We start from the raw sequence: 27,873 nt of genomic DNA, 5'->3' as shown, positions 1-27,873 counted from the left end.
TTCTAGCATGGCGTAGTAGAAATTGAGGGAGGCTCCAAGAGTCCAAATCAACATCAAAAATTCAAAATCAACGGACAGGGAGACTTCGGCGGAACAAAAGACTCGAAGCTGGAAAGACAAAGAAGAAAGAATATGACAGGCAGCTAAAGGTAGGCGGGCTAATTCTCACACACAGCCGTGTCTCGACTAAAACACAAGAGAAACATACACCCCGGAGCTGCCCATCTTTGGATCCTTCCTGCTAATGCCCTTAGTCCATTAGCATGGCCGAACCCCAACTCTCTGCCTGGGATAACCTGCTGCTTTCGGGGTGGCAAATTGTAAGGTTAAGCTGGGGGGTTGCAGGGTGATGACGGCCTTTGGGGGTAGTGCGCCCTTCTCCGTGAAAGAGTTGGTCTAGCATTTCTCCAGCGGAAGCACGTTGCCCGGCGTCAACAATTGCCATCATTTTCAAAGGCAACAGGCTGCTATGCCGAGCTGCCTCTTGGATAGCTTCTATCTGACTCTTTGGGTTCCCCATAAGCTTAGGGTTCCGGAATTGTGCTCTCAATTCTGCTACATTTAAAATCACAGCGATGGTGACAAAGAGCGACCAAACATCCATCTTGTGGGTCTGCGAGACCCGGCCTTTTATGAGTACTTCCGGGGCCATGTATGGTAGGGTACCAGCCCTTGTCGTGGCCCTTGTCGCATAATTGCATAAACCAAAGTCTGCAAGCTTAAAGTTATAGCTTCGGTCTGGTGCAGTCAAGTATAGTATATTCTCAGGCTTCACGTCTCGATGGATAAGGCCTCTTAGAGCGAGAAGGTCCAAGGCCTTCAGCATCTGATGGAGGAGCTCCGCTGTTAGGTTATGATCCGTGATGAAAGCACCGTCGTTCATAAGACGGGCGACTGAGCCGTGCATGCGAGGCATAACTATAATAAACATATGCATGCTCTTCCATTCGGTCCAGAGATACCTTATAATATTTTCCTGCTAAATGTTAGCGCGGAACTGGTGCATTTACGGCACAGAAGACAAACACCACTTACGTGTTTGATGCTCCCAATATTTTCGATTTCGATCTTCAGACTTTTATATGCAGTCCCATGATTTGGAGTGTCAGGCAAAGTCACATTTTTGACGGCTAGCAACTCGCCAGTGTCAACATTTACACCTTCAAAGACCTCCCCAAAAGTACCACGGCCCAGGGGATAATTCGTGAGGTAACGGTAGCGAAGCTTTGGAAACTGGGGGATATGAATTTGAGTGAATCGTTCTGGGCCTAACGCCGTATCCTCCTCACCACTCGTGTCCGATATGGTGAGACAGTGATCGGAACCTCGGGAATCAATCTGCCGTCGGATATCAAAATGGACTCTGTGCCAATGTATTCTAAAATGGTAAAGATTGCTATTGGATCCTCCAAAGGCAAACTCGGTGTTGAATATCGCATGTATCACGGCTCGCCGAGGGGTGCGGCCCGGTTCAAACGGTACTGCATCGAGTCCTTTGAACTGCGTATTGTGGTGTCGAGATCGATCGGTGAGCCTGAACATTCCCGTGCTTTGAACAACCTCAAAGCAACATTGGATCCGGGATATAGCGCTTCCCGAGACGATAATGTCTCCCTCGCAACCAATAGTTGCCAAAGTGCAAGGGGAAGATGACTCGATGTTGAAGCCGATATTTAACCCTCGCCCTCTCTCTGAAGAGTAGGCATCATCGTTGTAGTCGGGGAGGTATGAGACATGAGGTTGATTTTTGGGATGATCAAGAGCCCTAGAACTTCGCTCGTTAAGGGGAACAAGCGAAAACACGGATAATGGATGGGGCTCTGAACGTATCATTTTATACAGCACAATCCAGAAGCCTGTGTGCCGCACGGTGTCAGACCGAAAAGAACCCTAAGCGCTGCGCCAAAAGAGAACGTTCTCTTAAGACCAGGACCCCAGCGGTGCTTCCTTTTGAGCCACCAATATCCTAATGAGCCATGAGACACGATACCATCACGAAAGAAGGTATTAGGACCCACGGAGAAACTCTGAGAAAATTCGAAACCGGATTATGGGCGTCAACCCGAGGACTTATCCCCGCCAACATGCTCTCCGAGGCTCCAACACTCATTCTCATGCACGGTGTGCTGCAATGTTCTTGCAGCGGTCCTGCAGGGGGTTTAGCCTGTGCCATCGTGGGGCGTCCAATCCTGGAGAAGAGCGACGAAAAATGGCCGGGTTGACGCGGGCTAGAATAGGTACTCCGTACCCTATCGGAATTCTGACACTGATGGTGGCTTGGAGCGCAATGCTAAAAGCCAGGCTATTGGCACAGGCATTTTGACCTAGAAGGCCAGGCAACATTAAATAGTCAGTTGGAGGGGCTCTCTGAGGCGACAATAGGACGCTATAAATAGGAATGCCAGCACAATTCCGTAACTCTACATGTACCACACTATGTAATTGCAGATGCACACACTCTGCTTGAAGCAGGAGCGCATAGACGAAGTGAAGGCTGGGGTTTAAAGAAATTAAGCTATTGGGCCACGAAAAGGTATGTATGTAATTCTATTAGGCAATGGATCCTGAACTTCTTTTGGGGAGATGCTTAGTTACATAGTATGTTATATTGTACTCCGTACTGTATAACTAAAGTACGGAGTACTCAATACAGTAATTGAACAACATACACACATTCATATACAAAAAATCAGGCCAGGTAGGAATGAGCTCTGATCTTAATACTCCCGTACTGTATGGAATAGAGTCATCATAATTATCAGTGCAAATTATTATCTGGTAACCTCCTTACTTGACCCTAACCTAGAGACATGAAAAGATACCAGCAATATATATTGAATACTGAATCCAAAAGTATGTACAAAATCTCCCATGGGAGAAAAGAATGAAGGCGTGCACAGTCCAGTTACTTTATTCCATCACTGGCCAGCGGAAGATATCCTTTAGTTGCGGGTGACATCTGCAATGAGTTAGCATCAACAGGTCTTATAAAATAGCAGGATGAATACTGACCAGCAGCAAAGAGAGAGTAGTTGTCAGCATTGCTAAGAGACTGCTGGGCATTAAGTCTCCTGCATTGCTCATATCCATAAGCATGGTCAACAGTGCCAGGGCTGAAAATGCTAGTAGCATGTGTGAACTCATGGACAACAACATAGCCGTGGTCAGGGTCAAGGCCGCGGTTGACAACAGGAGGAAGGCGCCAGTAGTCTGGGCAGTTGACAACATGGCTGCGGGCAGGGATGGTGTAGGCAATGAGACCCCTCTGACAGTTGCGGTAGATATCCTGGCAGAAGTAGATCGTGCGGCCCTGATTGGCAGAGCTACATTCTTGGGCAATGGCTTGGAACCGTCTGGCAACACTCTGGCGTGCCTGTTGGCTGGTGGTCTTGAAGTATTCCTGGAACTTCTGAGCATTCCCCCCAGAAGCTGCTTGGGCGGCACGCTGGGCATAGGTGACACAGTTGCGAAGACCACCTTGCAGGAGTTGGGCGTATTGACCAGTACAAGTCTGGCCATCGACACGGGTGCGCTTGTCAAGCTCTGGAATGGCACTAGCCACTTTGGAGGCCATCTCACCATCAATATCCATGGTCAAGACATTTGCCTTGAATCGAATTGAGCCAGTGGGCTTAGTGCCCTGGCCATCAATGACAGGGATGCTGCCTTCAGCAGAGATCTCAAAGGAGCCACCAGCAGAGAGGTCAGATGTCTCAGCAATATCAAATTCAGCTTCAGCACTGGCACCTGGGGCCAAAGTCTTGTAGGCCTCCTTCGGAAGGTTGTTGATGTCATAGTAGAGACGCATGCCGTTGAAGGGAACAATAGAGCCTGAAAGTCAGAAAGTATTAGACCAATGTCTTAGGAAATATAATGCAGTAATACAGTATAGGGATATATACCATCCTTGGAGATCTGGACCTTGCGCACAGGTGAGGAGTCAAACAACGTATTATACTTCACAAAGGACATCTCATGGTCAGCATTGTTGGTGATGATCGCCTTCACACGGGTGTTTCCAATGGGGATGAGCTTGACATCGAGTCCAGTATCGCGCTCAGCCAACTCGTTGACAGGCAAAGCAAGAGCTTGGACAGCCAATGCCGCCAGGGCAATCAAAGAAGACGAAACACGCATTTCAAGGAGCAATGAGAACAGAAAATTTTCCCAAGGACAAGCTAAATGTTGGAGAGCGGGATGCAATGGAGCGCGATCAGCCGAAACGAACGAGCAGGTCATTGGAAACTTATATTACATCTGACTTCGAAAATTTCCCATAGAGAGGAGACCACCCGCGGAAATGAGCGGGAGATGAGCGGGAGGATTCATTTCGCGCCGGGTAGTTTAATTGTAGCAGCCTGCAAAAAAACAAATGAAGATGCATTTGCAAGGAGACCCCGTCAGCAGCGCTTCCTCTCAGCCAAGCAAGCTTTGATGAAGAAGCAATCGGAAACGTTACAGGTGGAATCATACATTTCGCCCGCTGAAAAAGCCGAGGGTCCGGGGTAAAAGAAACATTCAAAAATCAAGTGAAAGGTGCACTTGATTGCGGAGTTCACCCACATACTACCTTTGCCTATGGTAGTATAGTTGCATGGCTTCATCACTTTGAGCTTGCCAAGGGGAAAGCTTATCAATATCGCCCAAGATTTGCTGATATCCAAAGGTTGAAAGCATTCTGCAACTCGATATCGCGGAGCTCATGCTCGATCGAATCATGCCAAGCAAAATAAATATATGTATTTTGCGCCCGGGTATTTCGGGTTTCGGGGCCCTGGAGAAGAAAAGGTCGAATCGAGTGTTGCTGAGTGAGGTTGTATCGCCTCGGTGCGAAAAGGTTCCTGGAGGAAGTCCTGGCTCAAATTCAGCGCCGGTTTATCGGACACCACAGGCCAGCGTGTCCTGGTTGCTGCATGATCCATGGTTGCTTCTCAATAACGAAGGGTCGCTTAGCAGTCAGCACTGGGTCAGCAAGGTTGATCCTTTTCATGTGGGACGATCACTTGTCAGGGATTGCACCAGTTCAGTCCATCTGGGCGCTGAAAGCTTGTCTCGCACAATGGGGTCCTCAGCCATCCGGTCTCTTAGAAAAATAATATTCTTCAGTCAGAATTCAGACCTGCATCTCCTGGATAGTATCTTTGTGGTTATGTTTGGCCGGAATCCCCAGCTTCCCTTGGGTTTCGGCAAGCCGAATTTCGCGCTCCTGAAATGACGGGATTGGGAGGCAGACTATGCCTTGGCGCGTGGAAAGCGCGGAATTCCTGTCAGTAGGATCCCTGCACGATCGCGGACCGAGTTCCTTTTCGCAACTGGCCTGGTGGCCTCTTGTGGCTCTCTGTGACAGGCTCGAAAGTCCTTTGCGAGGTGTCCATGCATGGCTTGCTGGATGTTGTGCCCCTTTGAAGCGCTTCTCCGCCTCTCAGTCCAAAATTCCCACCCGCGGGCCGGCTAATTAACAAGTCAGTTAACTACCCCGTAATCTACTCCGTACTCCGTAGAGACAAGTGAGATCACGGAAGGCCAAATTTCTGGCCTCCAAAAGTTGCGAACAGAGACGTATGATTCAAACCCACCGAAATACTTGGCTGTGAAGTTACATTGGAGAATGACACGGAATCCATTGAAGTTGAAGAAGGGAAAGGATTTGGAAGCTCCTTTTCGGCTATTATCCAAAGATTTCCCACTGAAAGTCTCATCTTGCCTGCATTTTGCACCTGCAGAACAGCACTGAGGACAAAGGGTTCAGATGAAGCTGCTCATTCAGCAATGGGTAGGTGACAAGTGATGTAACTACATACCTCACTCACTGGAATTTTGAAGGCAAGCAGAGGGCATGATCATGTCTCCAACTCAGAATGTCTGCCCTGTCCTGTCAAACGCGAGCAATATTTCAGTTTCCTCTGTATCCTTTTTGCACCCACCGCTTAATTCCATAAGCAGCACTGCTATCACCAACTCAACTGGCGATAAGGACGTGTGGGGTCATGTGATTACATCTCTATGAGGGTCTTATGCTGTTCAATCCCTCTTTGTCCTTGATCTTCGATTTTGCTCTTGAAAATGCACAAAGTGGCTTTTGTCTTCTAGTCTGAGGCCGTGAGCCCAGTGCATACCCTGGAAGTCAGGCTTGACCTTGTCATGCCGGCTCTTATGTGTGCCCATGAATTTTTTTGCCAATATATCTGAAACAAGATGTTGAAACTTGAGGCATAGTTAACCCCCTTCGGGCTTTTGTCCATAAGAAGATCGATCCGCCACCAAGGGGAAAAAAAAAAAAAAAAAAAAAAAAGGAAAGAAAAGGAATCGAATTCTCCGCCATGTGCCCACACTAGCCAATGGGGATCCCTTGCACATCTTCGAGATCCTGGTTGATAAGCCTAGAAAATTTGTCCTAATTGCAACTGCCCTGTGTATTTCCTGTCTCCGATCATGCTCAAATAGACTGACAGACGAGCGGAATGGACCTTGGTCATATCTTCCGGTCCTCTGTGCAGGCTGCTATCCCTAGATGGATTTATGCCACTTCCTAGAATATAGCTGCCGCCTTGGAGGCTTGGTCTAGAAGGCTGGAATTTGCTCCTGAATGACATTGCCTGTTTCTTTTATCCGGGTGGGATGAACTGTGAGCTGGTAATGCTAGTTATAACCACGCCAAAAAAAGCCCCCCCCCCCACAATATATATAACTCATAGTTATGAGCAGTGTTAGTTAGCCTGGTTTATGACTAGTAGTTATTGGCAGACAATCACTCTGAAATTGAGGGGAATATGGCCAATAGGTATATTGCTCTCTTATGATCTTTAGAAGGGGTACTAGGAAGTAGGAGGAAAGAAGGTCGTTGTTAGATGTGGATATTGATTTATGTGCTGTTTGAAATGGTGTATTGGATGCAAGGGAGTCAATTGAAATGCAAGTGAGAGAAAACTGCTGGTTACCAGCATATGGAGGAGGACTGTATTGCGAGAAAATGTGGCTTTGCTGGCCAAAAGAGCCCACATATTGATGGTAGATATAGATTCCAAGAAGTTGTGAGGTCCAGTCACATGCTGGTATATTGGTAAAGAATGTAGATCAGGATGAGCAGTGAATTTGTCGTCCTATTGTCCGTAAGCGCCCATTTGGACCAAGTTACTGTGAATGTGTTTAATAAAAGCTGAACGATTGTGCCTGTGACCTGGCACTGTATCCCATGCTGCTCTATGCACATCTTGCTCTCTCTCTCCATGATCATAGTTGTACAATTCTGATCCCGGCATCTCAGTCCATCGCCACGTCACACAAGTGATTATCTACTGTATATTTTTTTTTAACTTTGCACTTTATGTTGTGCTCCGTATGGAGTATAGCTAATGTTATCAATCAACTGGGCCTTTGATCTCTTTTTCAAGACTCCTCATATCAAGGAGGTGGCCGTGGGGCCAAGGGGTGTTCTTGAGGCGTGGGGAATGGTTGGGCTGGGAATTTGAAGGTCAATCATTCAAGGCAGATGATGTCGCGAGGGACAACAGGCACTGATGCAGTGGAGATCAGGGAGGATCCTGTGTGGCACCGTGCTCGCAAGTTGAAGCAGACAAGACAAGCTTCCTCGACGGCAACGCATTCTTCCTTGCCTCCGAACAGGTGCCTGTTCCGCAGCATCTACCTGTCTTGTGCGTCATTTGGTAATTAACTTCTCGAAGAATGAGATAGATAGATATTAACCTGTGAGTCTGCAGCGAACTGACTCGGAGGGATCGACCCATGATCATCGGAGTGATGACCGTGACAAGATCGTCAATCCATCGAGGCTGTTTCTATTTATGTACGCATCTAACCACTACGGTCTCATTGTCGGGATCGAGAGACAGCTCTCGCCTCTCATGAGCTACACGGCATATAACCCTACAGACACGCCGGAGCGCATTAGGAATGGAGCCGTATTTTAATATTGAATCCAGGGAGGGGCAAACTAGGTGGGTTTCCCTTTTCCTGCATCCTTTTTCTTTTTCTTCCACCCTTTTTTTTTTTTTTTTTTTTGGCTTCTGGCAGCCGAGGAGGACGGCAAGGACCACTCAGAGCTGGCTCTTCCATGGTTCGGCGGAAGGCTATCTCGCCGTCCAAGAGCTGGGATTTGCTCTCGCAGCTTTGTCCAGGAGCCAGGCCCTGTCGCACCATGGAAATGGAGCTGAAAGAGTATGGGGACTGGAGAACGGAATGATGTTAGTTACGCGGAAAGGAATCCTGTTGGACTGAAGGAGAACGGGAAAAAAAAAAAAGAGGAAAAAGATAAACAAGAAGCAAAAAAAAAAAAAATCAAAAATTGAAAGTAACCGTAAAAAGACAGATTTAAATATCTTGTGAAAACTTGGAGGGATCCAAGTATTATTTATCGTGCAGGACGGTTGTGGCACTTCCGCGAGAGCAGCGAAAGCGAAAAAGCAAAAAAAAGCCAAAAGCAGCAGAGAGAAGAGTCAACAGCGATTGAAATCACTAAAGAGCTAGCTAGCCAGTTATTCCGTAACCACGTCCGCAGCGAGTTGCAGAGCGAGCTCCCCGGTCAGCTAACTAGTTACTTATTTAGTTCGTCGGGCGGGCTAAGAAGAAAGCAGAGCTCGCGAAATCAAGGAACGGACGGCCGTCGACTCTCTCCGTCAGGCTGCTGATAGAAAAATCCCTTTTCTCCCTGCCGTCTCTCTCTCTCTCTCTCTCTCTCTCTCTCTCTCTCTCTCTCTTACCTTTTTTTTTTTTTTTTTTTTCTTTACCCTGTCCTCGTCTTGCTGCCTTGGCGACGACGACGATGCTGTTGCTGCTGCACTGACGGATCCTCGCCAACCCAACGTCCGTCTCTCTTCTTTAGCTGGTTAGTGTACGTGCTCCCTCCCCCTGCTGCCTGCTTGGAAGGCCGCCACAGGAACCCGCAACGGACCGCCTCAAGACATCACCTTCAATCCCGATTCGTCTTCTTCTGCCTCCCTTCACCCCAGCAGCACGGCACGATAGTCTGCCATCACACACACTCTCTCCGTAGCTGGCTATATATACACACAGTCGTCCCGCTGTCCCTGCCCAGTCCTCTCATCCTCCCCGATCCACACCCCATTCGTGCAAATTCCTGACAGTCACCTCCTCTTCCTTTTGTTGCTTCCAGCTGTTCCTCCGCAATTAGGTACTCTGCTTGTCTCCTGTGTCTAACATCGAGCTCGGCTGGCCACTCTCCAGGAGCAAGATCCTCGACTCATGATTGCCAAACAAAGCTCGCTGATATGAATTGGGACCACCCAATCCACAGGTCTGTTCCTCCTCAACCCTCTCCTCTCTCTCTCCCTCTCTCTCTCTCTCCGTCTCTGTCTCTGTCTGAGAGAGAAGGGGAAAAAAAAAAAAAGGAAAGGAAGATTTGAATATTTACTACGTTCCATGCCGGCTCACCCTTCCTTTGACTAGTTTCACGGATCCCAATGTCGAACCTCAGACCCCCACTAGAACTCCCACCGTCCACTCCTTCGATGATACCGCCTTCCAGACTCCAAAATTTGAGTCGAGCTTCTACGATCCCCGCATAACTTGGAACACCGCAGATCCCTATGCCTCCAGCCCCGAACTTTCAAAAGCAGCGCATCGCTTTGACCAGACGCCCAACCAGCGTGCCCAAAATCCTCTCGATCCCACAATCTCCAGGCACAGGCAGATAGACCATGCTACGAGGGCCATTGGTTCGGATGATGCCTCTACGGATCATGGAACAGCCGTCACCGACTCCATTGACTCGGCCAAACGCTCTGCTGCTTCGATGCAGACCCCGCCGCCCACAAGCACAATCCGGAGAAAAAACCAGGACCGGAGCAACAATGCCAACCTGAACCTCAGCACTCCCGTGCAGCCGACATACACCGGCCAACCGCTCGAAACCCCCAGCCGTGTGGTCGGCTTTTCTCCAGGCTTGTTTGGCCTCCAGGATTCCCCCGATCCCTTTAACTTGTCCAGCAACCCAACGACTGCTTCTCCATTCTTCTCTCGCCATCAGATGCCATGGAACCACGAGTCCAATGCTGCAGAAGCTGCCATGGACATTTCTGACGCGTATGGAGATCCATTCGGCCCATCTAACCCTGCCGATTTGGACATCTTCGAGCCCACTCGAGTGGGAGATACAAATCTAGACACTCTCCAATTGCCGGTGGTGCATGGGTCTGCTGCACTTGATTCTCGTGCGATGGCACATGAGCCCTGTACGCTGGAGGCAAGCCATGCCGCCTTGCACAGTTCAATTGCAACATCTCCTCGACCGCCCCCTCTTCACGGCGAAGACCCGTCTATGTTTCTAAGTTCTCCGGCCCGACGGTTTGGATATTCAGAACCCATCTTCTCCCCCCCACTTCGTCCCAGAGTAGAAACACGCCAACCGTATCACTACCAGACAGAAGTGTCGGAGCGTGAAAGGAGGGACAAGGAACTCAAAAGATTGCACCGTCCCAAAAGCTCTAGCCGGCGTCAAAAGACCGCTCGAGTAGAAAGCGCGTCATACGTCCCTCAGGGAGCGACGGGTAAGCCCATTGCAAAAAGGAGCGCCACTCATTCCGGTGCACCACCGCTATCCAGCAGTCGACATCAAAGGCAAAGCTCGTTTTCGAGCGCAGGGCCTGTCATTGGTGGTGGTGGCGTGAAGAAGACACCGTCCAAAGGCCGTACTTCACCGCTGAAGACCCAGCTCACGCCACTCGCCCACCCACCTCCCGCGTCACTGCCGGCTCCCATGGAGTCGCTGGTCCTAAAGATTTCAAAGGATGGCCTTGCCACCACGGAGATGAAGCTGATCTCGGACTCACCCACTCGACTGCGGCCCGGTCTCCGAGACACAGTCTCTGGCGAGTCTTCTACCGAGATCGAATCAGACTCGTCCGATGAAGAGCCAGATTATATGATTGCACAGAGCCAGAACCCATCTTTTGCCTTTCCGGATAATACACTTCGTAGACCTGATTTCGTCCGTGCACAGTCTACATCTCGACCCCACTCAAAAGGCTCGTCGTATTCGTCGGCAGCTGCCTCCAGTCATTCAGGCCAACTCTCTCCATGGACAGGATCAACGCATTCCAGACAATCACAGCTTTCATCCCAGCCGGAAGGTCGCAATCAAAAGAGACGCCCGACACAGCCAGGCCCTAGCCATTCACGCAGCCAATCCATGACGGATTCAGATGCTACTTACGAAGAAGATGGCGCTGGAGATGCTCAGCATGCTCTCATGCAAGTGCTTAAGGGTAGAAAGCGACAGTCTAGACCACCCGTTACGGGTAAACAATCAGCCACGTCATCTTTCCGCCCGTCCACAATTTCCACCATGCGCTCATCACCTCCTTCGTATGGTACTCGTCCACTCTCGCGGCCAGCCAGCAGCAATTCACCAACGGTTACCGACCCAGCACCTCCTACTCCAGCCGCCGATCGCCAGAACAACCCCAGCACCGGCACAAGATGCGTTTGCAACTCTATGAATAATGGCGGACATTTAATGATCCAATGGTAATTAGGTTCCTTGATTCCAGTTCTTGGAAGCATTTCTTACTAACGATCAATCCTGTAGTGACACATGCGCGCATTGGCTTCATACAAAGTGTGTTGGGTTGGACCGACAAAGGCTGCCGCCGGTTTACGTTTGCGTGTATTGCACTCAGACGCCCAGCCGTGGCGTTCGGCTTCGTGAACCATTTAGCATTTCAAACTCGTCGCCGTTGGCGCGTAAATCGTATGGAGGGCGGTAAGAAAGCATCATCTATGTTGCCCACATCCCGTTGGTTGCGTTCCCTTTCCGCGCAAAATAACTACATGCATATCGAATATCTTAGCGCTTACTAGGCACTAATTAGCGTCTCCTTTGTCGGATATACCAGTTACGTTATGGATCAGTTCCTATACAATCGAACTAAAATTGCTCTCTTAATGTCCTGTTGCGTCAGCTGTTGCCTTTCTGAAATACCCCCTTATATACCCCAGTTCAGCCTTTTCGTACCCATATGGTATATCATGTTCTGTCTCCAAATCATTTATATGTCTCGTTACTGAGCGTTTGTATATATTAACGACCTGTTTATTCTCGTATCGAAAGGTGTCCCCGCTCGACGTGATTTCCATTACCTTCATTCAGATTCTTGGGAAGGATTTTTCCTAGTTTGGATCCACAAGAATACCCATTGCTTTAGCTTTTTCCTTTTTTTTTTCCCCTCTTTTTCTTTTTTTTTTTTTTTTTTTTTTGGTGTGTGTGTGGGTGTGTGTGTGTGAAGGCCCTGAACGACGGGCAAAGTTTGTAAACCCCCTATTATTAGATGGGCTGGTCGCTGGCTAGGCCAGCCCAGCATATCCCATCTTGTGTTGCATTGAATTGGAATATTAAACCAATAACTACCTTATCACAGCTGACAAAACGATCATCATTTTGGAGACTCGTTTCTTTTGGATAATCAAGTAGATTAAATATACCGAGCAGCTACGGAGTGTACGTGCCTGACCAAGTAATTTTTCCCACGCCAAGGTAAGAGAAAATAAAAAACAAACATTTATCAATAACCGATGAATCTGTCGGATACAAACAAATCTCGTCTACGGAGTACGCCACGCTCCTTCATATCAGTATGCTGTATCCGCATGGACACGAATAGCCACAATCACGTCCAATCAGGACGACTGCTTGCTCGCCTCTCGAAAATTGTCCTGGACATATTTGCTCAACGCCGCAACCTTCTTGCTCAAATCCGTAATGCTTCCCTCCGCCATGATTTCAATCAGGGGCAATTCTGCACCCAGCTCCTTGGCCAACCATGTCCTGAACTCCATAGCAATCAACGAATCCACACCATTGTCACGAATCGACCTGCTTGAATCGATTTGGTCGCCAGCCACGTTCAGCAGGACAGATAGTTTCCTGTTGATTCCGTTGGAAACGACTTCCGCAGCCTCATCGCGGCTCTTGGCCGTGGCGAGAAGCGCCTGGACGTGGTACATTTGCGTGTCACCTCCAGCTTGGTCGCCGGATGTGGTTGTGTTGCGGAGGATTGTGTATGCCGGATAATTGAAGCACTCTGGCGGAGGTACACCGCGGTCTTGGAACGATTTCACGGTGCCGAGACCAAAGATAACCTGGCAGGTTGACTCGGTGAGAGAGTGGCGTGGATCAATGAGATATTCAACCATAGAGTGGACTTCGTCTTCACGCATTGATCCGATGGTCCTTGAAACGTGGCGGGTGTAGTCCTTGTTTTCAGCCACGAAACCAACAGATAGGACGCTGCCCAGGTCAAGACTGGCCGCTCGGACGCCTTTGGAGACAAGGGATCGGGCGAGGGCATCCTGATATGTGTTGCCAGCGGCATAGTTCGCCTGACTTCTACCTCCCATGATTCCACCGACGGAGGAGAGCATGAGGAAAAAGTCGAGGTCTTTGGGCAAGGCCTCATAGAGGTTGAGAGACCCTTGAACTTTTGGCTTTGTCACAGTGTTCCAATCGAGGTATGACAAATTCTCAAAGGCACCGTCCTGCAATAAACTATCAGCCCGTATCAAAAATAAAGTAAGCGGAACGAATATTTACCCTCAATATCATCGAACCTTGGATGCACCCCTTGATCGGAGGAAGAGTCTGTTGACACTCTTCAACCACCGAACGCATCCTCTCAACGTTAGATACATCGCACTTGAATATTTTAACCTGACATCCCTTGCCTTCGAGAGCAGAAACCATCTCTTCAACTGGTCTAGTGATGTTGCCAGATCGAGAGAGGAACACTAAATGTTTAGCTCCACGAGTGACCATCCATTGTGCCAAGCTCCTTCCGATTCCTCCGAGACCACCGGCAAGGACATAAGATGCATTGGGATCAAATTCGAATGGTGGTGGAATCTCTGGGACCACAGGCACAACGTCCTCAGCATTTGGCGCAAAGACAATCTTACCAGTGTGCTTCCCAGACTGTAGCATCCGCAAACCCTCTTCAAGCTGAGCATAGCTCAATGCGGTATTTGGGCGTGCACCGGTGATCTTCCTCTCTGTCCATAACTGCATCGTTCTCTTGAGAACCTGCTGAACAACTTTTGGCCTATGCTCCGCCAATGCGAGCAAGTCCACACCGGCAAACATAATGTTGTGCACGAAAGGAGACATGTCGAGCTTGCCACCAGCAACCAGGTCTTTCTTACCAATCTCAATAAATCGACCGAAAGGTGCAACACACTCCCAGGACCGGCGGAGGGCTTCTCGAGAAAGAGAATTCAGAACCACGTCAACGCCGGTGTTGCCAGTCAGTCTCTTAACGCCTTTCACAAAGCTAAAATCGCGGCTAGAGAATATATGATCCTCAGCTATACCGTACTCCTTCATAATAAGCTCTTTCTTCTCGACGGTTGACACAGTTGCAAAGATCTCGGCACCAACCGCTTGTGCGTACTGGATAGCAGCTTGTCCAACACCACCAGCGGCTGAGTGAATGAGGACCTTCTCGCCTTCAGCCAGTCTGCCAACGTTCTCCAAGCCGTAAATGACAGTTGCGTAGATTACTGGCAGTCCAGCAGCAACTTCAAAGCTCATGTCATTGGGGATTCTAGCAACAACGCCTTGGTCCACTCTGCTGTACGTTTGGAACGTGCCTTTCTTTGGTGTATCGACGAGATATACCACACGGTCACCAGGTTGAAGCCAGTGAACGGCTGATCCAACTTTAGTCACAACACCAGCAGCTTCTCGTCCAACGACATCCCATGGCAATTCACCCATGACAGTCAGGAGGTCAACAAAGTTAAGACCGACTGCACGAATTTCAATCTCAACTTCATTTTCTTCCAAAGACTGGGACAAGGATGTATCAGTCACCCATTGCAATTTATTCAGCAGGCCCGGGGCAGGGTTCTGGAGCTTAACAGGACGTCTCACATCCTTCCAAGCCGTCATTTCAGGGGCGGGCGTCGACGACTGGCTAGCCAAGAAGTTGGTTGCTGTAGGATAGTCAACAATACGGTTTGTATATACCAATTTATTTCGCATCAGGTACTCTGAATTTGCGTGGTCTGTTTGGCCGCTGACGAAGTGGAACCGGAAGACTTTCGAAATAGCATGTACCAATTGCTTGTTGGGGGTAGAGCCAAAGTCCGCAATAGCGAGAGTCGTGAAATCCAAACTCTCTGCATCACGTTCCCACCGAATCGTACGTAGCATACCGTTGATCATGTTAAACGCTGGTTCAACTCTTGAATCTCCCGTAATCCATAGCAGTTTTCTGCAGCTGGATAGGAAACATTGGACCCTCTTGAATTCCTCCTCGGATAAATCAAATATCACTGGAGTCTGAAGTTCCAACAGAGAGATGCAAATTGCATCAGACATACCCTTTTCTACCAAGTCGCAGGGCTGTAGCACGAGACAGTTAGTAGCTCCTAAGTCGTTTGCAATCTCAGCCTTCAGCTCCGCAATAAGATCGGTCTCGTTTTCAGAAACGTGGCAAAGAATAACCACTTCCTTATCCTTTACACCGCTCTTGGAGGTATCTTCCACAGCCGTTGCAACCATGGTACTCACATGGGCGAGTTCGGGGAAATGCGAACTTGGTATGTCGATATCTAGGCCAGAGAAACCTGCATCTTGAAGAAAGCTGTTCCATTCGGGCACAGTGATGTAAGGACACCACTTGCGAACAGGCTCTTTAGACAGCCACCAACCTGGAAGTTGACCAAAAACAAGTGAGACCCAATGGATATCTGGCCTGACACCTTCCTGAATCAAGAACTTGCCACCCGGTTTTAGCATCAGACGACAATGCTCAAGAGTCTTTTGCAGGTCAGGCGTGGCATGAAGGACGTTATTGGCAACAATAATGTCATATTTCGCTGCCGAGAAGCCTTGGGCGAGAGGGTCAGTTCCAATATCTAGTTTGTGGAAGATGAGGAGGTCCTTCCATGGCTCCAACCTTTCCTTTGCCTTTGAAAAGAAACTTGGCGAGATGTCCGTAAACGTGTAGTTTGCAATCTTGCCCGCGCCGTGTCCGTTTTGCCCATCCTCAGATCTTGGGCAGAGGGACTTCAACATCAGCTTGGTAAAACTGCCGGTTCCGGAGCCGACCTCGAGGATTTCGAGGCCGTTAAAGTTGTCAGACACCATAGACAGATAGTTTTGAACTGTCCTCAACCCATCATTGAGAACTATAACTTCCTCGTAATGACGCGCCAAAAGGTCATCCTGGCCGAACAAAAGATAAAGTGGATCAACTTCTTCCCTCACGACTGGTGCTATTTGAACTCCCGAGCGAATCAGAATCTCTCCGTCTGTGGCGTAGTCCCTTTTTAGAGATTCATAAAGTTGCTCTTTCAAGCCTTTGTCTTCAGAATATTTCTTAAACAATTCCAAAGGAACATGCTGCAGAGTGCCAGACTCAAGCTCAGCAATCACACGTTCCATCCAGTCGAAGTATATCTTCATATGGCCCTCAAGAGGCTTGGCTGGTGGATTTTCCTTGAGATCTGCAAGGCCATCGGCAATCATGAGAGCAGTGCCAAGCTGTAAATTGACTGCCGCGCTTAGCTGCTTCTCATAGGGTGTTTTTGCCATAACCGGATCCAAGTCAAGAAACTCTTTGGTTTCAAGTATATTTATAGCAGGCTTCCAGTCTATACCATATCCGATCTGAATATTGCTTTCCGAAGTATTGTCAGAAGCAAGGGGCGTCATACGGACTCCTGAAAGCATAATGCGTGGCTCGTTGGCTTCAAGGTCCCAGCATTTCGAGCTGTAATCGTAAGATTCATATGCTGCCGTGGAAACCTCTCCGTAGCAACGGAACTTGGTCCCTTCTTGCGAACTGATGCCGGTCGAAATCCAAGCCTCTTTTATGAAAGTAGGTACCATTGGATGTTTCAAAACTGTCTGGCCAATATCGTCACAGATAGCGACAAGACCAGCAACAAGCGTGTTGTCCAACGTGGTAGGGTGAATAACATGTGGGTGAATATAGCCCTTGGGCATCACGGATCCCAAGTTGGGCACCTTCATTTCGCCGAATATGGTTCCCTTTCGTTTGCCGCTGACACTCAAGTTGGACAGGTTCCTAAACAACGGTCCATACTTCATGCCAATTGTTTCCAAGTTTTCGTAGACTTTCCCAGCATCTAATGGAGTCTGGCACACTTCTGCAGCCTGATCCAATGCATCGTCCCACGCCTGTTTTGCTGCCTTACCCTCACGGCCATTCCCGACAACGTCAGGAGCCGAAGCTTCATATTCGAGAGCGACGTAACCTGAGCAATGTTCAACCCAATCGTTGTAGGAAGGAATGTAAGACGAGACTTGAAAATATTTCCACACCGTAGAAGTCCATTGGTTGGATTCATTGACGGGAAGGACAGACAGCGACACCTCAACGCCGGTATTCGTATCTGGAATCAAAAGTGCCGCTTTAATGCTCACGTCTTTGAACCTAATTCCAGTGACCTCTACCGCCTCACCAGCAGTCTGCTTGACTGCTTCGAGAGCCATAACTAGGTACCCAGCACCGGGGAAGATGCAGTTATCCGTAACCTAGAGCGGAATGTCAGAGTTCAGTGGATAGAATAGGGACGTGGGAAACATACGACATGGTCTCTCAGCCAAGGGTTCTCAGAGAGTCTAAAGAACTGTCTCCATTTGCGGTTGAATCGGGTCCAGTCTTGCACAGGCGCACCAAGCAGCTGATGTCGCGGGAACTCCCGCTGACGCACATTCTTAGCCAGCCTGCTCTCATAGTATCCCTTTTCTTCATGGTTGAAAGCATAGGGAGGAAGATTAACAAGGAACTGAGGACGCTTCTCTCCTCGATGGACACTCTGATTCACTTCCTGCAAATTAACTGGAAATGTTTTGCAGGCCAAAGTGCCTATAGTGTTCAGAAGTGTGCTGACAGTAGGCTCGTTGCGATTGAGAACTGATGAATAAGACACAGGGATGTCGGAACTGCTGGCGGCAATTATTTCCTTGACCGCAGATTGCATTGCTCCATGAGGGCCAATTTCGATGATCTCATCAACAACCGCCTTATTCTCGGAGTTGTCATCATTTGATTGGAAAAGCATTGAACGAAGCCCGGTCGTGAATTTTACAGGGGAGACCATGTTGTCAACCCAATAAGAAGCGTCCAAAACAGAATCCATAATCACCTTTCCTGTAACTGTGGAGTGCATCTGAATATCAAGATCAGAGCTTCTGCCCGGTTCAAGAGTTCCCATTAGCTCGAAGTATTCGTCGGCGACGGCTTTCATGTGTGCTGAATGGTACGCGTTCTGGACGTTGAGTTTCCGGGCAAATATTCCATCAGCGTCAAGAAGTGTCTTCAAAACATCGACCATGGTCTCATCGCCAGCAACTGTGTTGTTTTTCGGGGAATTATAGCAAGCAATGATAAGCTCGCCATCATAATCTGCATGTATCTTCTCTAAGTAAGGTCGAAGCGCCTCCTGATCAAGCCCAACAGCAAGCATGGCGCCTTTGGGATCATTCTGCTTTGCAGAGACGAATCCACGATAATAAGCGGTTTTCCATGCTGCTTCACGCGAGAGTTTACCCGCACAGTACGCGGCGGCGATTTCACCCGAAGAGTGTCCAACAACGCGGCTCGGAATAATATTCCAAGAAGCGAGTAGTTCAACGAGTGCAACCTGGATTGATGCGCACGCAGGATGTGAGAAACTAGGAGTGCTAATACGTGAATCCCCCTTGTCTTTGAGAATTTCGTCTAAAATTCAGTTAGCAAGATCTGCAAAATCGCTAAGACAACAAGACTTACCCATTAGCGACCAAGAGCTTCCAAGGGCCTTCATATACTCCGTCGCTTCCTCTAGACTCTTTCGGAAAACTGGGTAAACCAAGAGCTGTTGGCCCATACGGTGATACTGAGCACCCTGTCCTGTGAAAACAAAGCCAAGTCTCGGGGAACTTCTAGCATTGAAACACTTTGACAACGCCTTCTCATCTGCAAGGTTCTCCTCCAGTGCGGAGATCGAGTTTGCTAACAGATAACTCTTCCACCGCAGCCTAGATCGTTTCTCCGAGAGGGTGTAGGCAAGATCATCAAGTAGGCTTTCAGCGGCATACATCGGCAAATCAGGCTTTGAAGCAAGGTATTCTCGAAGGCTAGTTGCTACTCTGCTCATACCTTCTTTATCTGCTGTCGACAAGATGAGCAGCCTGGGAACCTCGCTTTGCGTAGTTGCGCCGTTGATTCCGCTAGGGGTAGGAGATGCAACCCCAGTCTCTCCGTTTGGATGTTCTGCAATGCCATTGGTTCCATTATTATTAGGAGAAAGTTCAGCGGCTTCGCTTGACCCATTCGTGATCTCCTCGTGACCCTGCTCTATAGGTCCATTGGTTTCTTGTATAGGAGCAGATTCAATAACCTCTTGGGGCTCATTCACATCTTTGTCGGTGGTCAGATCTACACCATTGGAGGTTGAACATTCAGCTTCCCGCGATTCCTTTGCAGTCTCTCCATTAGCTTGTTCTGAGGCTCCATTTGTCTCATTTGGTGCAGTAGATTCGACAGGTTCGTGGGACTCTTTCGCGGCTTCTCCGTTTGTAAGTTCAGCAGTGCCGTTCGAGTGATTCACATCTCCATCAAGATATAATCTCTGCAGTCTGGCAAGGAGTTCACTGATTTCTTGTTTGGTCGGTGCAGACTGGCGCGTATTATGATTTCCCGAAAGACCATTTTCCTCAAGGAAATGGTAAGCATCATCCAAGACGCAATGAGCATTAGTTCCACCAAATCCGAAGGAGTTCACCGAAACCCGACGTAGTCCGGACTTGGGCCACGGGATACATTCGGTGGGGAAGTCAATTTGCCACTCTTTCGTTGGGATTTGTGGATTGGCTTTCTCGAAGTTTGCGTTCGGGGGTATAATTCCAGACTCCAAGACCATCACGGACTTTATTATTCCTGCAATGCCTGCGCCGCCTTCCAAGTGTCCGATATTTGACTTCAGTGCTCCAATATAAAGAGGGGACTCTCGTTCCATTGACGTGAATCCGTCGGCAATGCCCCTCGCCTCTATGGGGTCGCCAGCTGCAGTACCAGTGCCGTGGGCCTCAACAAACATCGTGGTGTTGCGATCTAGAGACGCCTTTCTGTATACTTCTTTGATAAGATTGGTCTGTGCGGTGCTGCTTGGGAGAGTAATTCCAGGAGTGCGACCGTCCTGATTCACACCTGTTGCACGAATGACTGCTCGAATTGTATCGCCGTCCCTGAGAGCGTTCGCCAACGTTTTCATAACAACGGTCCCCACACCCTCACCACGGCCATATCCCTCGGCTCTGTGGTCGAAACTGAAGCATTTTCCCTCAGGGCCAAGGAAACCGGAATGGCTCATTGCGATGATATCAGGAACGTGAGAGATGATACTGCCACCTGTGACCACAGCCTGTTGCAATATTAGCACCAATATTTCTTAAAGAAAAAAAAATGTTCGAAAGAGAAAAGGTGTTCAGCCTGGGTATAAAGACTTACCATCTCAGCATCACCGGATTTAAGGCTTTGAGCAGCAAGGTGAACAGCCACGATACCACTGGAGCATGCCGTATCAATCGTGATACTTGGCCCACTGAAATCATAGAACCAGCTGACACGATTCGAGATAATGGATTGCTGGCCACCGGTCGGTTTGTGCTTCATAGCTATCTCGAAGTCTGCATCCATAAGAATCATATGATCTCGGTTAAAGCCACTAGCATAGACAGACGTCTTAGAGCCAACGGCCTTCTCCATTGGAATGCCAGCTGTAGCGGCCGTCAGCACCGAACCTTACGTAGAATTGATGCACTGCCCAGCAAAAACTCACCATTCTCAAGGGCATGATAGACATTCTCCATAGCCACTCTTTGCTGGGGATCCAAGCTCAAAATTTCTGTTTTATTAACGTTGAAGAAAGGTGCATCGAATCCCAAGGGGTCCTCGGAGAGGAAATGGGCCCCTTTGACATAGAACTATTCATGATATAATCAGCGAAATCCTTTCCAATTGCCATAATTGGGACCAAGATGTACCGTTCCGCCATGCTCGGGATCAGGATGGTAGAAAGCACTTGAATTAAACCGTTCTTTCGGGAAGGGTGTTGCTGCTTGACGACGCCTTAGCAAGAGTTCCCAGAATCTGTCTGCACTGGTCGCCTCTTGGGCAAATCGTGTTGCGAAGCCAATGACGGCTAAAGGGGTCGTATCATGATTAAAATTAGAGGTATCCATGATTAGTTAAGTGTAATAGGATTCAAGGTTATGGTATCAAAGGCTATAGAACGTTGACATCCGTGGGGCTTGTGTAAGTAGTTATAGCTTTGGGTAAAGGGAATGCTTGGTGGTTACCCCGTCAAAGGTAAGAGATTGAAGACCAAGAAGCAGGGAGATATTGTTGTAATATAGGCGTTAATAAAAGGCCTTTGTTGGTCAATTAGTTAGTGATGTATGTGCGTTAGTTATCCGAGGCATCGTGGGATACGCCTCGATAACACCGCATGAGCAACTAACTGGTTGCTTGCTGCAGGCCATTATCGGTGTCCTCGAGGTCCTTCTGACTACATGGGGGACCCATTCAAACACATTTTCCAGAATCAATGGACACGGGCCACGTGTTAAGCATCGCAGGTAGAAGCAGAGAGAAAAGTCGCTGCGCGGGGGCATTATTAGCAAGCATCAACCCGTTTCGGCGGATGTTAAGCTTAACGCTCTCCACTGTGGAAGCTCGTGGAGTCGCGGCCAGTCGCAGTTCGGAAACTTAAGGGATTTGCCCGTTAACAAGCCCCATACAATTTTGTGCGTGGCACGATCGCATAATATTTTTTTTTTTTTTTCTTTTTTTGTCGATAGTTTTTCCTTTACGCTTGGCCATGTTGAAGGTTGGCGTCGTCAGAGGCGCTTGAGGAGGGATGCCGCCGTTCTCCCCGGCTCGCGTCTTAGGTCTGTGTTTACGCTGCATATACGGAGGTCTTAGAGCTGCAACTGCAACACATGTAGGAGCAGGAGACCAAGCAACAGGCTGATTGGACCGGGGTAGTTCACGGCTGCAAAGGAAGGTCGAGTCAGCATGCATTGGCGAACCCTTGCTCCAGAATTCATTATCTGGTAGGAAAGTTGCGAAACACGCACTGCAAGGAGAACAGAACCCAGAAGTAGTGGCGGGGAGCATCAGCGGGTGCATCGCCGCGCTGGCGACAAGGCCCAATAGCGCTAAGCCCAGCAGGATCCATGCAGCTATGAGTACCCTGTTTTTAATAGCCATGTCCTCACCGGAGCGAAGTTTGAGGAAGCAAATGAAACAGACATGGCCCCGGTTGACAAAGGAGTTGGTTTGTTTCAGCTCATGGTTCTCCGTCCATTCGCATGGAGTTTGTGTTTCTCCAGGGGTCCAAACGTGATCCGGCTGGCCGGATCCCGGAAAGAGATAAGACACGGGCTCGGTAGCGATGTCAACGGCAGGCAGCCCGAGCCAAAACTGGCCTTCGATTCTGGCTGTGCGGGGATGTGTCGCTAGTGTATTGACTAACTGATGTTGGCAGTAAAGTTGGTTGGTGGTGAACTAGCGGTTGGCGCGCCGCAACGCAGCGACGATCGGGCTACCCGAGTTCTTGGGATCCACGAACCAGCAGAAAACACCGGTGTCGTCCAGGCGTGATGATTCCGGAGAATTCTGATAGGCAAACGATAAGGGAGAGGCCAGCGTACCCTCGAAACTAAGGCCAGTGCTCTCCTACAAGAGGTACGGAGTAGCTACATACATAGCGTGTGGCAAAGAGCTGCTGGTCGAGAATTGAACAGGCGACCCACCGGTCTTTGCCCTGACCAATGCTCGGCCGGGCTTCCATGCGGCGATGATGCGGCCTCCGGTGCACGTCGCGATACCAGAGAATATGACGCATAGTTATCACAGGCTCGTAGGCGCGATGTCTGCTCCGGACGATGGGGAAAACACTAGTGAGCGAGTTGTCACACTGCGAAAAAGTGGGGTTGCGTCCACTGTCAGTCCCCGTTTGCTCACCAGATGAGATGGGTAATCGCATGTGCATACGTTAGTTAGGTACTGACCACAACTTGACCGAGTGGGAACTGATTCCTAAATGGTCTCGGGAGGGGAAGCAAGAGAAAGCTTCCGCAGGTCAATTTATTTTGACGACCCAGTCCGCTCCCACGCTTCAATGGCAACAAGTATCCCTCCGTGAGCTCAGCTGCGGGAACGAGTGCATTTGAAAACGGCACGGTATTGCATCCGCAGGGATCCGTTTAAACCCTGGCCAATAATGGGGCACCTGGCCGATGGATGCTCTTGCTTACAGGGCTCGTGAGATTCGTTATCCGATCTGTTCCATCGGACGGTTGCAGAATGAGACCGCTCCATCAGGGTCCGGAAGAGGCCAGACATGCACTCCGGAGGTGAGGTGTTCGTCCAGTGGGCCGGTGCTAGTTGATGGCGCATCGTCGGTGCTATCTCTACTCGCCTCAAACACTCCCATGTGAGGATGACGAGAGATATAGGCGCTTTTCATCTCAGCCTCGCCGGTTTAAGTGGTCTGCCCAACCGCCTTGAGCTATTTAGTTATGCATGAAGTGAAGGACAACGAAGGTTGGCCTACGTACGTCCCTCCCATGGGCGGCCCCCCGCACACTTGGGATTGCCCTGCAAATCTGCCGCCTGAATGGTTGGCTCTGTAGCTCTCGGGATCCCCCGCTTTTCCATGCAGTAATTCAAGTACTTTGCTGCAGACCTTGTTTAGTCTTGTGATGGAGCAGCAGTAGCTCATCCCGGCGTTGACCCTGATACCCTGTCTGGATGCGTGTATGCAATGCCAGCTGTCTATTTCCAGCAACACCTTTTTCATCATCTCCACGGGAGAAAACTCGAGCTCCGTAATCTCGTCCGGGCAAATGCCCGTTTCTAGTATGTGCTGCACGGTGAAAGTTAAATGCTTCGGCGTCCCTGGTTGAGAAATAGATTCCAAGGTATATCCATGTTGGTCTGGTAGGAAGGGGGGAAAACAGGATTCAAGAAAACCACATTTTAACAGGTTGACGTTTTATTGGAAAAAAGAAAAAAAGGGTCTCATGAGCTGATGAGCTGTCAGGATTTTCTCAGAGCCCTGATCCAGATGGTCGGGTTCGCTAAGCTCATCTACTCAGGGGTGAGCAGGATTGCAGACCGTCGCGCTGGGGAACTGTCGGGTTAAACAGGATGTCACCCCGTGTTTGCGGACGAGGGAGCCCGAGAGGTGCAGCGTCGAGCGGTTTGACCCATAGCAGAGAGGAATTTAATAAGCCCAACCTCGTCTGAAGCCCTCGCAGACGCTTGGTGTTGGAGATTGAGCTATGTAGCTATCAGTTTAGTTAAAAAGGTGACGAACCAGTTAATCAGCTCGGAGGGCAGATCACTTGCCGTGGGCTGCCGTAAGTAAACTAACTAGCATCCCTGGAGACGATGAGCACAACAAGACAACAAGTTTCTCCATCAACACAGCAGGATGCGTCAGGTATGCAAATTCCACCACCAAGAACCCCTGGGGCCAAAAGTCCGATTAACCAGCTAACTCGGTATCTAGCGATGATTCTGGCTCTTTCACTTTGCACCTCACCTTGAAAGCGGGATAGATGGCTAAGCCCCCTGACAAAATCCATCTTGTCCCCGCGCCAGCAAGAGATATATCACTGAAGCAGCCGAATACTTGCCCATAACCAGGGACAAATAGTATGGCTTCCACCAAGCAGACTCCTATGTCCGGTGCGCGTAAGTCTAGATCGCGCCGGAAAAAAGGTGAATAGGAGCCTTTCCCATATTCATGCCGTGGTTCGCGACTACAGCAGGTTTGAAATACCTAACTAACTCAGCTTCTGGCGACTTGCTTTCATAGCGGCAAGGCGGGCTTTCGCTGAGTCAAGATCCAAAGGAAGGGCCTCGAACACGAGGGATGCGAACCCACTCGAAGCTGTCAGATTTTCTCTTCCCACTCCTCGTTTCTACTCATCGTAGAAGAAAACAATTTTCCTCAGAGGCAGCTAACCCATCTCTCCAGGTCCTCCTACACACCCAAACCCCGCCACCTGGCTACACTTTCGTCCCCAAAGGCAACGTCTACATCACCCGCAACAGCCGTCTCCAAACCCACCAATCCAACAAACCCGTCTACACAGTGGAACATTCTAAAACCAAGCGCACGCTAGGCATCTGTGTGCCATTAGATATCCATGCCAGAGTTCTTGACCTCGCTGCCGATACCTCTGAGGCACGTGGGCTTGCAGTCGCCCAAAAGGACGCCCGCCATGCACGCCATGCTAAGGCTGCTCTGGAGCGTGAATTCCCTTACATCCCGGCTCAGGACATGCGTGCAATCCTAAACCACGCCTTTCTCAAAGGCTCTGGCCGTGTGGGACGCAGTGGCACGGTCGGTAGCGATGAAAGGAAAGTGGAGTTGGCAGCTGAGGCGCACATTCGCCATTTGCATACGGGTTACGAAGGTCTTCTAGATTCCGGGATGGACCGGGAAGACGCCAGGAAGCTTGTGTGGGACAGGGTGAAAGAGGTCAAAAGGATGTGGAAGGAAGGAGTATGATATATCTCTCTACGTTAGGACATTCAGTGAAAGTTTGGGATTCGGCGATTGGAGCCTCTGCCTTAGTTGCACAGATACCCACTGTCAGGTTACTGTCTTTGTCATAGAATCTGTATTCGATTACTGCGCAAACTATTGTACGCAGTATCGAGCAAGACATTTTTCGGTTCAAAAAAAAAAAAAAGACAAGAAAAAAAAAAAAAAAAAAAACTCTTTTGGTCAAATTTAGAAATCCAATCCTTTCCCACCGATATCCGGAACATGCGTCCCATGAAAGCCAAATCCAATCGCTCCATTGGTATCAGCCCTCGCAACCTCTGTCATGGTCTTCGCGTCAAGAACCAAGAGATAGGACTTGTTTGTGTTCCCATTGAGAACCACTGAGAGCAGAACACCGTCGTCCTCATCATATTCCTCCGCGCCGTCTTTCGACTTACGCGGGATAAAGATGGCTTCACTCGCACTCTGACCATGCTCGTTCCAGCCCGTAATTCGATGTGTTACCGTATCGTACTTGACAAGCCCATCGAAGAAAGTAGAGTTGTTTGTGTGTCTGACACCGTATATGTAGCGATGTGGATGCGTAACGTAGTGGGGATTAAGAGTCGGAAGTTCGAATATCTCATCGGGATCGGTTTGGAATTCAATCACAGCTCTGCTTGGTGACTTGATATCCATTGATTCTGCCGCCGGAACACATGGAAGCCGGAATCTGGTCAACCGCGTAGTGTAACTGAGGTGCGCAGGTTTGGGTGAGGCCGATGAGGGTGTAGACGTGAGGTTTTCGAGGTAGAAATGCGTTAGGCAGTTGATATTATTGTATACAATTAGATCAGCAACGATATCTTTTCCCTTGCCTGAAGAGGAGGGCTGTTCATAGGAGTTGACAGTATGGAAGCAGAAGAACGCATCGCTCTCGTACACAGCTACAAGCCCCCGCCCACCTTCATCTGGCGGACGGCGATCGATAACATACCACCGAGCAGGTCGTGTTGAATCATACGACAATGCATCAACTATATTTCGGGTCCAGAGTACCTTCAAGCCGCCGGCGACGTGGAATGAATTCCAGACACAAAGAATAACGTAGTTTTCAGTGAGACAAAACGAGTGAATATAGGCTGCGGCGGCATGTAGCGTGGCAAGAATTGATGTCTGACCGGTTGAGGCGGACACGCGGAATATACGATAAGTCGGGTCGCGACCGAATTCCAGATTGAAGTTGTACACATCCCCAGTAACCGGGTCGGACTTGGCGTGGGCGGACGAACAAGGACCCTTTAAATCTGGATGTAGGATTGTTTGCGAAGCTATGCCAACGGGCTCAAGAGTTTCTGGGTCCAGAGCCTGAAGTTTTGAGTTATCCGTCTTGTTAATCAGGTTTCGTATCTTCATAGACGATCGACTGTCACCGCCTTTTCCTTCAATCTTCTCCATCCCGGGAAACCCAACCGATAAAGTAACCGACATTGAAACCTCATCTGGCGCAGGATCGCCCCCTTTGTGGAACACAGACATTACCTTTTGGAAAAGACTTCGGCATGGATCATATCTTCTCCCAAACGACATCACCCTTGGGTCGCCAGTCTTCTGGATTTGCCTGATAAGCCCATCACAGGTGCTACGTGAGTTGTATATCACCCGCACCTTGGGGTGATCCTTATTTGGCGGCAGGATCTGGAAACGATGGACAACAGCAAGGGCGTCGAACCAGTGTCTCGTCTTAAACGTGCCATTGTTCTCCGTGTTGATCTCTGCTTGGCCAATTCCAGAGCGATAAAGGGTCCCAGCCGCCCAGGAAGGAATCTCCCCGGTTACAGTGAGGGCTATGGGGGTCCTCTCTTCGTAGGAAGTATCGAACTACTCCCATCAGCCAGCGTGTCTTTTTCAATGAGAGATGTACTACTCACGCCCTGAGGATTTGGCCAATCATCGCAGGATTTGAGCGACGCCTTTTCATAACTTGCCATGATCCAGCTGGTTGGTCTGAAGTGGCTTCGTAACTGAAGGACGGTGGTCCAAAACAGTAGAAAGCGGAAACCGCCAACATTCAATCACGGCTGTGGATCAAGGATAAGACTGCAATCATGCGAATGAAGGAGAAGCCTTATATGGTATAATGAATCGCAATCCAAGATATCTACTCCGTAAGCTTGAAGGCTATTCCAAGCGAAAAAAAAAGTATTCTTCATGTTCATAAAAACATGGATTTCCAGAGTACGAAGGGATAGTCGACGAATAGCGAATCATCTTTTCTGCGTGCCGTTTCAGATACGGGCACAGTCCTATTTTGTGTCCACA

The 27,873-nt window shown here is 49.2% G+C and overlaps 7 protein-coding genes across 7 annotated transcripts; 2 read left to right on the top strand and 5 right to left on the bottom strand.

Annotated features, from left to right (window-relative positions):
• Positions 1-68: 68 nt before the first annotated feature.
• On the bottom strand, positions 69-1,871 carry D8B26_002498 (uncharacterized protein). The gene is made up of 2 exons (XM_003071862.2): positions 1,036-1,871; positions 69-976 (listed from the first exon to the last, which is right to left on the bottom strand). Exons 1-2 carry the CDS (start codon positions 1,831-1,833, stop codon positions 251-253), a joined length of 1,524 nt encoding a protein of 507 aa, XP_003071908.1. The 5' UTR covers positions 1,834-1,871; the 3' UTR covers positions 69-250.
• A 1,071-nt stretch (positions 1,872-2,942) lies between these two features.
• On the bottom strand, positions 2,943-4,137 carry MEP5_1 (Fungalysin/Thermolysin Extracellular metalloproteinase 5; the record flags this gene model as incomplete). The annotated part of the gene is made up of 3 exons (XM_003071861.2): positions 2,943-2,959; positions 3,013-3,831; positions 3,903-4,137. 3 exons carry the CDS (start codon positions 4,135-4,137, stop codon positions 2,943-2,945), a joined length of 1,071 nt encoding a protein of 356 aa, XP_003071907.2.
• A 4,549-nt stretch (positions 4,138-8,686) lies between these two features.
• D8B26_002496 (uncharacterized protein) lies at positions 8,687-12,310 on the top strand. Its single transcript, XM_066123852.1, has 3 exons — positions 8,687-9,271; positions 9,424-11,502; positions 11,564-12,310. Exons 1-3 carry the CDS (start codon positions 9,246-9,248, stop codon positions 11,739-11,741), a joined length of 2,283 nt encoding a protein of 760 aa, XP_065979927.1. The 5' UTR covers positions 8,687-9,245; the 3' UTR covers positions 11,742-12,310.
• A 145-nt stretch (positions 12,311-12,455) lies between these two features.
• D8B26_002495 (Type I Iterative PKS) lies at positions 12,456-21,226 on the bottom strand (the record flags this gene model as incomplete). Its single annotated transcript, XM_003071859.2, has 7 exons — positions 12,456-13,509; positions 13,565-17,533; positions 17,587-18,722; positions 18,774-20,406; positions 20,493-20,761; positions 20,824-20,968; positions 21,029-21,226. 7 exons carry the CDS (start codon positions 21,224-21,226, stop codon positions 12,652-12,654), a joined length of 8,208 nt encoding a protein of 2,735 aa, XP_003071905.2. The 3' UTR covers positions 12,456-12,651.
• Positions 21,227-22,553: 1,327 nt separating this feature from the next.
• Positions 22,554-22,839, bottom strand: D8B26_002494 (uncharacterized protein; the record flags this gene model as incomplete). Its single annotated transcript, XM_066123851.1, has 2 exons — positions 22,554-22,724; positions 22,753-22,839. 2 exons carry the CDS (start codon positions 22,837-22,839, stop codon positions 22,554-22,556), a joined length of 258 nt encoding a protein of 85 aa, XP_065979926.1.
• A 1,873-nt stretch (positions 22,840-24,712) lies between these two features.
• On the top strand, positions 24,713-25,701 carry D8B26_002493 (uncharacterized protein; the record flags this gene model as incomplete). The annotated part of the gene is made up of 3 exons (XM_066123850.1): positions 24,713-24,749; positions 24,874-24,950; positions 25,036-25,701. The coding sequence occupies 3 exons, from the start codon at positions 24,713-24,715 to the stop codon at positions 25,570-25,572; spliced, it is 651 nt and encodes a 216-aa protein (XP_065979925.1). The 3' UTR covers positions 25,573-25,701.
• Positions 25,702-25,797: 96 nt separating this feature from the next.
• D8B26_002492 (uncharacterized protein) lies at positions 25,798-27,542 on the bottom strand (the record flags this gene model as incomplete). The annotated part of the gene is made up of 2 exons (XM_003071857.2): positions 25,798-27,432; positions 27,483-27,542. The coding sequence occupies 2 exons, from the start codon at positions 27,540-27,542 to the stop codon at positions 25,798-25,800; spliced, it is 1,695 nt and encodes a 564-aa protein (XP_003071903.2).
• Positions 27,543-27,873: the final 331 nt, after the last annotated feature.

This window comes from Coccidioides posadasii, chromosome 1 (genome assembly GCF_018416015.2).
Source record: "Coccidioides posadasii str. Silveira chromosome 1, complete sequence".
Lineage (NCBI taxonomy): Eukaryota > Fungi > Ascomycota > Eurotiomycetes > Onygenales > Onygenaceae > Coccidioides > Coccidioides posadasii.
Note: the sequence above shows the minus strand (reverse complement) of the source record. Positions and strands in the feature narration are given on the sequence as shown.